Genomic DNA, 11076 nt, shown 5'->3' with positions numbered 1-11076 from the left:
TAAAGAAAAAAAAAAAAAAAAAAAAAAAAAAAAAAGCTAGCAATCTAGGATGTTCCACAGTTGTTTCGAAATATGACGAACCTCCGCATAGGGAAGGCTACCCCTATTTATTCTAAAGAACGTTCTGATATCACATGCGACCAAATAACGTCGCCAAGATGAATTTGAAAAAAAAGCTACAAAAGAGGAGGGACGAAGTGAATACATGCCTCTGCATCGGGCTGGACCCGGATGAAAATGACATAAAGTCCTTCATGCAGAGTGAGAAGCAAAATGGCTACCAGAATGTCAAAAAAAACCTAAGCAATCATGGTAGTAGTAGCCAGGGCGGATTCTTCACCCCACAAGTGGGGGGCCAAATGCTACTCGCAGAAACCCCACCAAAGGAAGCACCAGAAAAGGACGAATTTTTTTACTTCTTCAATCACTTTTGCTTTTACATAATCAATGAGACGAAGCAATACGCCCTGGCATACAAAATGAATTTTGCCTTTTACCTCCCATATGGATCCCTCGGAGTAGACGTCTTAAAGAACGTATTCGATTATTTGCACCACCTTAACTTGCCAACCATCCTTGACATAAAAATGAATGACATTGGCAACACAGTGAAGCACTACAGCAAATTCATATTTCACTACTTGAAGAGCGATTCGTGTACAGCTAACATTTACATGGGTACCCACATGCTACGAGACATCTGCCTTGACGAAGAAGGCAAAGGACATTATAGCACCTTCGTACTAATTAAAACGACCAACCCTGATTCACACATATTTCAAAATAGACTTTCCCTCGATGGTAAAGAAGCGTATTTAGTAATTGCAGAAGAGGCACAGAAAATGGCCAAGCAGTTACACTTGGAAGAAAATGATGAATTTGTTGGCTTCGTTGTGGGCGCGAACTGCTATGATGAAATGAAAAAAATAAGAGAGCTTTTCCCTGATTGCTACATCTTAGCACCAGGGATAGGTGCCCAGAATGGCGACTTGCGAAAAACTTTATGTAATGGTTACTCCAGAAATTATGAAAGATTGCTCATCAATGTTGGGCGCGCCATAACGAAAAGCGGTAATCCGCAACAGGCCGCCCGGGAGTACTATAATCAGATTAAGGAGATCCTCACGGAGCTTCACGAGTGACGCGTGTGCAGGTGTAAGTTCGTCATTGTGCGAATGCCTAGATGTGATTTCTTCTCCAGTCCCCTGCGTGATGCACACTTTTGGTCTGTAATTTTTTTCCCCCGTTCCTGTATTTTTCCCGACGTGGCCATTCCCGGAGAAGCACCCTGCGTTGTGCTAATTGTACGCAAAGGGTAGCTACGGAGTGGCCACAGCCGTCTGTGCCATGCGTTACGTGGAATCCCACCTTTTGGCGAAATAACGCACATATTTACTGCTCCACAAGGGCATGACCCCTGTGCTGTGCAGGCGTAAAAAAATATCCCAAGTGGGAAAATGGAAAAAAGTTACACACGCGCATTAATTTGTTGCCGTGAAAAAAAAAATAAAAAAAATATGAACAGGTCATGCGAAAAAAACTCTAAACCAATTTTGGCTATTTTCATTTTAAACCAACTAGGTGCCTCCATATGTCATGCCCCGGCGGGAGCGTACAGTAAATTCATCTCCGTCACCCAACAGGGCTACTTCGTATGGTTGCCTTGCAAGGTTGCTCTGCGTGGTCGCCCAACATGGCTGCTTTACATGGCCGCCGCAGCCCCAAAATAAACGGACTGGCCATACTTATAGGCTAGGTAACTGGTTAGTGAAAAGTACATGACTCGGTACATGCAGTAGCAGCAGGAAATACTGCACCAGAAAATGGTGTACAGCACCCCCCCGAGGAGGTAATACAACGGGCTGACCATCTTAGGGAGGGGGGCCAAAACGATCGGGAAGGGTCCGCCACTAACGCGCTGGTGTGCTAAAGTTGGTTCTCTTGCGCATGCATCCAACGTGGCACCTTTGTAGTTTATTCTTCCGAAATTTGAGTGGCCTCTGTGAAAAAAAGGAAAAAAAAAATGCACAATTGGTAAGTCGTAAGTAGTGGGCACCTTTCAACGTAGCCATAATAGAGTCAGAGGAGTGGACAAAATGGTCAAGGCAAACTGTGCACACAATGTGGGGCTGCCTCACTTTCTTTAATCTTCTGTCTGAGCTCGTATCTCTTCATGAGATCCGATACGTCCGCGTCCGATTTTTTTTCGCTCTCGCCTTGGGTGTGCAGGAAAAGGGCGGAAGGAAGGGCAAACGTGAAGGGGGGAAAAAAAAAGTAGACGTGAAAAGGCAAAAACGGAATGGATGAAACGTAGTGACACTGGACCAAGTCGGGTGTACTTGTCATACACTACTTATGCGGCGAGATAAAACAAAATTGCGGCCGATAAATGGCGAGGCTCCTTTGTGCACATTCGTCCACACAGCGCAAGCCCGCAAAAAAAGAACGAAAAGAAAAAAATAAGTAAAAGAAAATTACTGTACAGACATGACAATTGCACAACCCGCGTGGGTTATGCTAATGAAGGCGAAGAGGCATAACCGGGAATGCACTTTAAAAAAAACGTTGCATGCTCAAAAATGCACAAAAAAAAAAAAAAAAAAAAAAAATATATAGAATAAACACACTCCTCGACATGGTCAATCTTGCACTTACCGATGTTATATATTTGGTAAAAGTTGGTGGAACAGAAAACCACCTCCAGTAGCCCCCCGATGAAAAACATGCCCAGGTAAAGGTATGGCAGGCGCTTGTATACGTTCACCTTTTGTAAGCTTCGTTGGCCCTTCGAGGAGTGCAAAGGTGTGGTATCGTGAGTGAGTAGGAGTGGGTTAAGAGCAGGTTCGTGAGGGGCATGACATGGCAGGTCAGAGAAAGCGAAAGGAGCACGCACCCTGCTACCAACACGAATATATGCAAGTGACATTGGCGCATGTTACGCCCGTCCATTATTTCATTCGTTGATTTCCGATCCGTTCTTTCCCTTTGCGGAGAGCGCCTAGGCTGATTCCCATCTTACCTCCATCCTTTACAACACGCGGGAAAAACAAAAAAAAAAACAGGAAGCAAAATGGAAGCCTACTTAATGGAGTTTATTGAAGCTTTCACGCATCTGATTCTTTACATAATGAATATATACTCCTCAGGTGGGGGAAGTGCCCAACGAGCCAAGTGACTTCGTTCGCATTCGTCCTCATTCGTACGCTCTCTCGCGCATACGTACATCTGCATATGCCTCTACACCTACCTGTACAACTACCTATGCACGTTTATTTATTTTATTTTTTTATATTTTTTTCTCCTTGCAGAGCACTTTGAAAAAAAAAGAAAATTCAACACGCTCGTATGGTAAGGCACGAAATAATAACCGAAAATTAGGGCAAACAAAAGGCAAAAAATCGGAGCGGGGTAGGGGGAAAACCGGGTTAAGGCAACGATTAGTCCAACAAAGCACACTTCACGATGCGGTGAAAAAGGGACCGCACATAGAGCGGGTGTCCCCCTGTGCATTTATGTATCTTCCCCCGTAAGGAAGAGAAAACCCTCCTGACCTGGCCAACAATCCTCACTCCTGCACTGCTTCGCTTCTTCGCTTCTTCACTTCTGCACTGCCTGTCTCTGTAGATACGTTCACCCCCACACATGTAACCCATCCCCACGTAGGCATTGCGCAAATAAACAAGTGGAGGAGTACATACAACAGGTTAAACACTGAACCATGGAGAGACAAGTCATTCAAGGATAAGGCCACAACGCAGGAAGGGGGGAATACCAAATCAGGGTCAACGCGAACCCCTCCCCACGACGACGCAACAACAACAACAATTAGCAACAATGTGAGTACTCCCACCCCTTCCCTACCCCCGCAGGCCCTCTACCCAATCAAGAGATTCATCGCAAACAACAGCCTATATAAGTATCGCATCAGCCTGAAGAATTTAAAAAATGAGGTATTAAAAATTTATACCATAGAATTCGAGCAGCTTTACCAACCGCGCAAGAAGCAGATTAATTACCCTGCCTTTGAGGAGCTCGTGTGGGACCTCTTCACGTATATTGAGATGCAGCTGTGCGAGGCGTACGCCACAGGTTGGTGCACCGCACATATACTGCACGCTTCGCTCTCCATGCAAGCGCCACATACTCCTAATAGGAGAAAATAAAAAACACACCTAGGTGAGGCCTCCCCTGATCCATACACACACAATACATAACACACTTGCAGATAAGACGTTCGAAATTTCCTTCGACTTGGTGAAGGACCACGAGGCGACCTCCACGACGAACGAAAATTTGACGAAAGATTGGGAGTTGATATCATGCGATAGTAGGAAAAAAAAAAAAAAAAAAAAAAAAACACACACGTGATTATTTTTTGCACCTCTATGAACAAATCAGACACGTGCAACGTTGTCCTATGCTGTTATTCGTGTTAATAAATTTTTTCTTTACCACCCTTTCATATATGGTTTCCCCGCGCAGCTCTCAATCTGTTCGATAAAAAAATTATCAAAAGTATTAACTTCTTTGAGAACAACGAGTTCAACCCCATATGTCAGGTAGGGCGGTCCGTTCGGGTCTGCTACTGCGTAGAATCGGCGTGCACATGTCTATTCATACTGAGTACAACTCCCTTCTATAACCCACACACACATACCGCAGGTCTACGTGGAGCACAGAAGAGACGCCGCACAGACGAACGTAGCGTAGCCACGAAGGGTAATCATCCCTGCTTGGCCAACCGGCGCACCCCCCATCAGGAGTACTGAAACAGTTGCAAGGAAATCCACGTAAAGTACCTATGCATAATATAGACGGGGATGGAGCCAACACTCACGATGTAATAGTATGCGGCGTACGGATGCATAGGAAAGAAAAAGAAAAAACTGGAGAAGCACACCATGCACAGGGAAAGCAGTATCAGGCACACCCCATAGAATCCATTTATCGACTTGTCCGTGTGTTTCTCCCCATCGGGGGATAATATAATTCTTCTCTCGAACAAAATTTTGAAGTTTCTTTTTTGGTTTTGTCTGTCCATGGTTTGGTGGTTCAAGGTGTGCAGTATCGCTTGTCCAGTTGTATACGTCGTCGTTTTCGCGTCGCCGTCGTGGGGGGGAGGGATCCCACCACCCAACCGTGTGTTTCCGCTTCGAACCTGCAATGCAGAGGGCAGAGTAATTCCCCCAACGGCTGCTCACTTGAAGAGATCCTTTTCGAACAGCGTGTAAATATTTTCCCGCTTTTCCCGTTTCTCCTTTTTCTGTGCGTAGTTAGGGGGAGAAGAAAAAGGCATGCAGATAAGCGCGTTGGTTTGCCTGCTCCGTGAGGGATACCCAAAAAGTTCACATGTGGTTAGCTGTGCGGGGTGCCACTGTTATGTGTACTTATATGTGCATATGTGCGTCAGGCAGTTGGAGGGCCCCCCGTGGAGGAAGTTACTTATGCTATGCTATACTACACTACGAATGGAACGAAATTCTGTTAACAAAAGAAGGAAAAAATTCGTCCCCAAGTGGCCTCCTCCTCACAATAGTACCAAGGTAAAGCAATGTATCTCTCTCACGTGTGTGTATTTTCCTCCAAGTATCACCCTCCGTACCTCCTTCTGGTTAGCTCCGAAAGTCTTGTTCGCAGTTTTCGTACTTTTGAGTTGCTTGCTTTGGTTGTTGCCCTTCCTGTCGAGGTTAATTTCGAAGCGCATTTGCTTTCGCCTCTCCTGCTCGCGCTCCCGCTGGTACTCGTACACCAGTTGGCTGTTTTCCTCTGCAAGGGGGGAAAAGCATCACAATGTAAAGCGGCACCGTAGTATAAAGCGGCACATCAGTCTAAGGCAGCACCGCAGTATAAAGCGGCCCATCGTTTGAGGAGTGCCTCATTAGGAGTAGCGCATGATGAAGCAGTTCAGCGCATTTGCTCCACCCACCGGTATATTTGGTCAGCGTGGAAATGTAGGAGTACATATTATTTTCCATGATTTGCAACTTTTTCATGACCTCGTTTGTATTCACGTCGTAGTTAAAGTGCGTGCAGATGAAGTCAATTTTGCCGCTGATTTTTTCGAAGGATATTTCACTGTGATTGTTTTTTATAGCATTTTCGTACTGGCCGATTTGATCCATGTGGTCTTTTATGTAATTTTCCATTTGGAGTATTTTTTTCTTCACTTCATTGCTTTTTGTGAGGAACTCCTTTTTTTTATCCGCCAGTTTTTTTTGATACTCCTCCAACTCGTACTCGGCGTTCTGCGTGTCGTCGATCAGCTGCAGGTGCTGCTCCTCCAGGAGGTTGAAATTGTCTATGAGCAGTTGGGAATTGTTTGTATATTTAGCCATCCTCTGGGAGAAGTGAGAAGAATCTCCTGACGCGGTTGCACTGGTTGCCGCATCGGCTGCTTCGGTCACGTCCTTCCCGTCTGTCACTTCCGTCACCTCCCCCTCCGTGCTGGCCAACTTGTTCAGAAAACTCTTATACTTGTCCATTTCTTTTATCTTCTCCTCCTTCTTCTCGAACTCCACCTCCAGCTTGCTCATCTCAATATTCAGCAGCTGGACTTGTTTTTTTTTCTTCTTTTTCCTCGCTCGTATTTCGGCAAATTTCTATATTCAGGGGAACAGGTGCGTATATGTGTGGGGTATCTCTCTCCTGGTCATGCATAACATATGTTGTGGTGTCCTCACACGATCACACTTTTACACCCTCGCGGGGATACCTACCCGAATGAGCTCCTCAGTTCGCTTAAACATATCCACCAGGGAGTCCTGCAAAAAGGACGCCTCCTTGTTCATGCTCAGGTTCAAGTTTTTTATGACCTTCTCTCGTCTACTTGTATAGCTGTAAATATCGTCCAGCCTTGATTTCTTCTTCTGCATCAGCGTTCTTGTAACAATTATTTCTTTTTCCAAGTTGATTAGCTCTCTTATATTTCCTCTTCCCCTTCTGCTTCCCGATGGCTTACTTCCCTTCGTGATGATGGAACACCTATTCTTTTGGGTACCTCCACGGGGGGGTCCATTATTGGTGGAGCCAGTCCGTCCAGTCCGAATGGTTGTCTTCCTCTCCCTTAGTCTTTTTTTTATACTTTCCATTTCTTCATCCTCGTGCAGGTTCAGGAACTTCTTTACGTTATCGCTGCGGGGGTGGGAACAACAATCGAAGGGGCGACCCAACCCGTGGCAACGCTCAATTCACAAAGGAGCAGACACTTATTTTCAAACCTCCTGTGCAGCACTCACACACGTGCACATATAGCTCACTCTTAATAATGTTATACCTTGACGCGGAGCCATCATCGGAGCTGTGGTCGGATGGAACTACTAAGCTGCAGTAGCCGTAGTAACAGGGTGGGGTCTGTAAACCTCCTGACGCATTTGCGTCTCCACCTGGGAGGATGGCAGACCGGCAATAAGCACCACAGGAACAATCCCATCAGTGGGCATATTTGCCTTTTACAAGGAAAAATATGCAAGTACAACTCTTTCGAAGTGGTGAAAGAAATGCTTCTCCCCCCTTTATCTGAACTTTCCAAAGACACCACCTTACTCATGTACCATTAAAAAGTTTGGACCCGTTTTTTTTTTTTTTTTTTTTTTTTTTCCCACTCTCTAACCTTTTTCCGCTGCGATAAGTTTTTCCTTCTCCTCGATCTGGGCAAAGTGGGGCAGATGCAGAAGGGTGTAGTGCATGGATTATCAGTGTATGAAAGTATGGTAACTGCCCACAAGGTGACGCTTCAGCCCAGTGGAAGACGTACCCTCCGCCTGGACTCCTCGATGTGTCCTTCCAAGTTCTGACAATGGAAAGGAGTTGGTGTGAAGTAACCATGTGATTCGTCCTGTGCGAGTGACGAGGCGTGCACATGGTACCCACCCCGGTAGTGGTGATCTATCTAGCTTGGATCGCCTCTTTTGTTGTCACCCCTAGTTCTACATTTTAACCCCCCTTTTATGGGAGACTCCCTAACACACTAGACCTAACTTGATAAAAGTCCTTCTCACTCATATTATGGGTATTTCTACTGTTCGTTCTTTTCCACTTGGTAGAGGATGGAGAGTAACGGATGCATGGGTTCAACACCTTCACACACCACGCTGAACATGTGAAAGAGCGACGGTAGGTACGTCCACGCTAAGGGGGAGCAGCTCCCATGCTGTGTTGGGACAATGTGTTCCCGCTGGGTGTCTACGTCCAGCTGGAGAAACATCCTCGTCTTCCCAACTATAAGGGGTAGAGGGAAAAAACAAAACAAAACAAACATACACAAGTGTATGTCACCACAGGCAAATGCAAACCTGCCGACGGGGAAAGGGATCCCGCTCCCCCCGCAGAAACGCAGGCCAAATGGATCAAACCTCAAGCCATAGCAGCAAAGCAAGGAGAAGACACACAGAGGAGCGAGAAAAAAAAAAAAAAAAAAAATGCACCTCCATCAGTTGGAGTAAAATTGCGGCAGATGTGCAGACAGCGCCTCTGCATCTGCTCATCCTTCCAAAGGGAGAAAAAAAAAAAAAAAAAAAAAAAAAATACAAAAGGAAAGAAGCTAGACCAAACAAAAGTGCTCGCATTTTTTCTCCATAGAAAGCACGTTTGTTCCACCCGCACGAGCGCACGCAAAAGGAGGCGGTGTCCGAAGTGGTGAAGCGAAGTAAGGAAGACCCCCCTATACCCTACCCCCAATAGGAGGAGGAGGAAGAAGAAAGTACGCACACACATGTGCAAAGGTTTGTAGGTTCACACAGGGGAGTACACCAAACATAGCAGAGTAAGTCAGAGCGGCAGCTGTATCCACGTGCAAATACATGTGTAGAAACACCTGCATGGGGATTCCCATACTACGCCGTTCCAACAGTAGTACATATTTGACGTTTTTCACGTTTTATGCCCATTTAGAGCATAATGGCGCCCCCCAGCGAGGCGGCCGCAGGAGTCGGCTTCAAGGAGGAGCTGATCAAGTGCAGCGAGCAAGAAAAATGCGAATACAAAACGAATATCAAGGTAAAAATAGGAAACAACCAAAAGATCCTTCTGCTAGTGAGACACAAAAAGGAGGAGTTCTACGTAGTGCTCCATCAGACTAAATTCATCGTAGCGTATCCAATGGTGTATAGAACCTTGGCGCCACAAAAGTCTGTATTCAGCTATAAGGAATTTTACGAGTTAGGAATAGGTACGATAGATGAACAGAACAAAAAGGGAAAAGACAGATGTGAGAGCTACGATTTCAGCATCCATGAACAAATCCAAGTCCCAACCTTTCAAGGGTTCAATGATAGACCCTTCGCGCTCTGTTGTTCCTGCTACGACTTACCACATTCGTATGATTTCATAAATGACTTATATAAGGGAGTCCCACAAAAAGTGGAATTAGAATGTCCCGATAGAGACACAATAAGCAGTGATGAGAAATATGAGAGACTCGTCTCAGTGAAGAAGGCGCTCCGTCATGTCCTCCCAATGTATGCTCTCTTCAAATTTAAAAACGAGGTCAACATTTTTCTCGTTTTTAACATAACGGTTATGAAAAAGAAGAAGACCTTTTCCGACTATTTCCAACTGTATAGTGATAAGACAGACTTGGAAAAAGCGACACACAGATATGTGATTAGCGAATCTGCCAAACCGATAGAGCTCTTCGATAAGAAATATATTTACATCACACATTCATCGTCTGCATTCGATAACGTCTCCATTCCAACGCTCCACAACAACTTTCTTTTGTACCCATTCTACCCGGAAGAATTATACGGAATAAAGTACGGCACGTTAGACTACGGATGTTCTTACAACAAGTCCCTAAACTTTGAGTGCATTGAAAATGACGAAAGTAAATGCACTTATACCGATTCTACTTGTCTTAGTAGGTCTATACTGGTCCCTAAAAACTACGTCTCCGACGACGCACATGCTGCGTGTGGATTAATCGGATACAGTGACTACACTATTTCCAGGAGGGAGTCCTGCATGGAGGACGCAGAATGTATAGCAAACACGGTGGAGTCCTATCTGAACAAAGCACAGGAACTCACAAAAGGAAATGAAGAAACGGTCACCAAGCTACCAATCATAAATGGGAAGTACCCTCACTACATTTTTAGGAAAAAAGATTACAACCAAAGTACCCCTGACAAAAGGTCAGTTAACTTTTTCCAGGACACCAACATTGAACACTTCATTGCGTATGAGTACTACAAAGAGGATCGAACAGAATTCACCATCAGCTTGTTTAACAACCAGAAGGATCAGATCATGCATGTGGTAGACCCTCAAGTGCTCTCTCTAAAAGAGGAGCATCCCCCAAAGGAAGAACGCGAACCACTGGAAGAACCAGAACCCCTATACGACGATACCATCTTCCAGTTAGAAACTTTAAACGAACTGCGGATAATAAACATTCTATACTCAGACCAGTGTGACGAACAGAACACACAGAAGTGTGGCGTTTTGGTACATGTGTGGAACCCATCCATGGAAAAGATAAAAGCTAGGCTGAAGTTACAGTGCACCATAAATTCAAGTGAAAAATATATAGATGAGAAAAACCTCATTTATGAGGAGGGAAAATATCAGTTCCTGTTCTTTTTTAAAGTTCCTTTTCTTAAATTTGCCTCTCTTCGCAACTGCAGTGTGCATGCATATGGGGCTTTTAAACTGTACGACGCACAAACTTATGTGGTTCGGAAGAGGGGAATCATTAGGAAGTTTTTCTACCATCAACCTAAGGAGACTAGTGCCATGAAGGTCTACTCGGAGGGCATACAAAAGGTCACCTGCTGCATGGAAGAGCCACACATCTGCGACGTGAAAAACATCCCCCATTGCATTACTCAGGAGTCGTTGAATGTACTTCACGTTTTCATATTTTTTGTTTTCCTCGTCCTTGTCTTTGTTGTGTTCCTCACTGGCAACGCCCGCAAGAAGAGACCCGACTCGAACAGCGCCGGTGCAGACAACGCACCCTCCACGTCAGACGTGAGGGCAACCGCAGGGGCGCCACAAACGGCATAAAACGTGCAAACCGCGTAAACCACCTCAACCTTGTGCGAACTCCAAAGGGAAATTTTCCCCAAAAAAACTTCA

The 11076-nt window shown here is 45.2% G+C and overlaps 5 protein-coding genes across 5 annotated transcripts; 3 read left to right on the top strand and 2 right to left on the bottom strand.

Moving 5' to 3' along the window:
- Positions 1–158: 158 nt before the first annotated feature.
- PCOAH_00014690 (Orotidine-monophosphate-decarboxylase) lies at positions 159–1142 on the top strand (the record flags this gene model as incomplete). Its single annotated transcript, XM_020058278.1, has 1 exon — positions 159–1142. One exon carries the CDS (start codon positions 159–161, stop codon positions 1140–1142), a length of 984 nt encoding a protein of 327 aa, XP_019913801.1.
- Positions 1143–1974: 832 nt separating this feature from the next.
- PCOAH_00014680 (Uncharacterized protein) lies at positions 1975–3025 on the bottom strand (the record flags this gene model as incomplete). The annotated part of the gene is made up of 4 exons (XM_020058277.1): positions 1975–2000; positions 2139–2216; positions 2656–2785; positions 3020–3025. 4 exons carry the CDS (start codon positions 3023–3025, stop codon positions 1975–1977), a joined length of 240 nt encoding a protein of 79 aa, XP_019913833.1.
- Positions 3026–3070: 45 nt separating this feature from the next.
- On the top strand, positions 3071–4710 carry PCOAH_00014670 (Mitotic spindle assembly checkpoint protein; the record flags this gene model as incomplete). Its single annotated transcript, XM_020058276.1, has 7 exons — positions 3071–3146; positions 3309–3348; positions 3664–3703; positions 3870–4089; positions 4226–4327; positions 4483–4559; positions 4663–4710. 7 exons carry the CDS (start codon positions 3071–3073, stop codon positions 4708–4710), a joined length of 603 nt encoding a protein of 200 aa, XP_019913743.1.
- A 46-nt stretch (positions 4711–4756) lies between these two features.
- On the bottom strand, positions 4757–8001 carry PCOAH_00014660 (Uncharacterized protein; the record flags this gene model as incomplete). Its single annotated transcript, XM_020058275.1, has 9 exons — positions 4757–5033; positions 5202–5263; positions 5603–5766; positions 5927–6599; positions 6717–7131; positions 7274–7382; positions 7610–7646; positions 7754–7789; positions 7978–8001. The coding sequence occupies 9 exons, from the start codon at positions 7999–8001 to the stop codon at positions 4757–4759; spliced, it is 1797 nt and encodes a 598-aa protein (XP_019913842.1).
- Positions 8002–8895: 894 nt separating this feature from the next.
- Positions 8896–11004, top strand: PCOAH_00014650 (Uncharacterized protein; the record flags this gene model as incomplete). The annotated part of the gene is made up of 1 exon (XM_020058274.1): positions 8896–11004. One exon carries the CDS (start codon positions 8896–8898, stop codon positions 11002–11004), a length of 2109 nt encoding a protein of 702 aa, XP_019913675.1.
- Positions 11005–11076: the final 72 nt, after the last annotated feature.

This window comes from Plasmodium coatneyi, chromosome 6 (assembly GCF_001680005.1).
Source record: "Plasmodium coatneyi strain Hackeri chromosome 6, complete sequence".
NCBI classification, from domain to species: domain Eukaryota; phylum Apicomplexa; class Aconoidasida; order Haemosporida; family Plasmodiidae; genus Plasmodium; species Plasmodium coatneyi.
The sequence above is the reverse complement of the archived record's forward strand: the minus strand, read 5'-3'. Positions and strand labels throughout refer to the sequence as shown.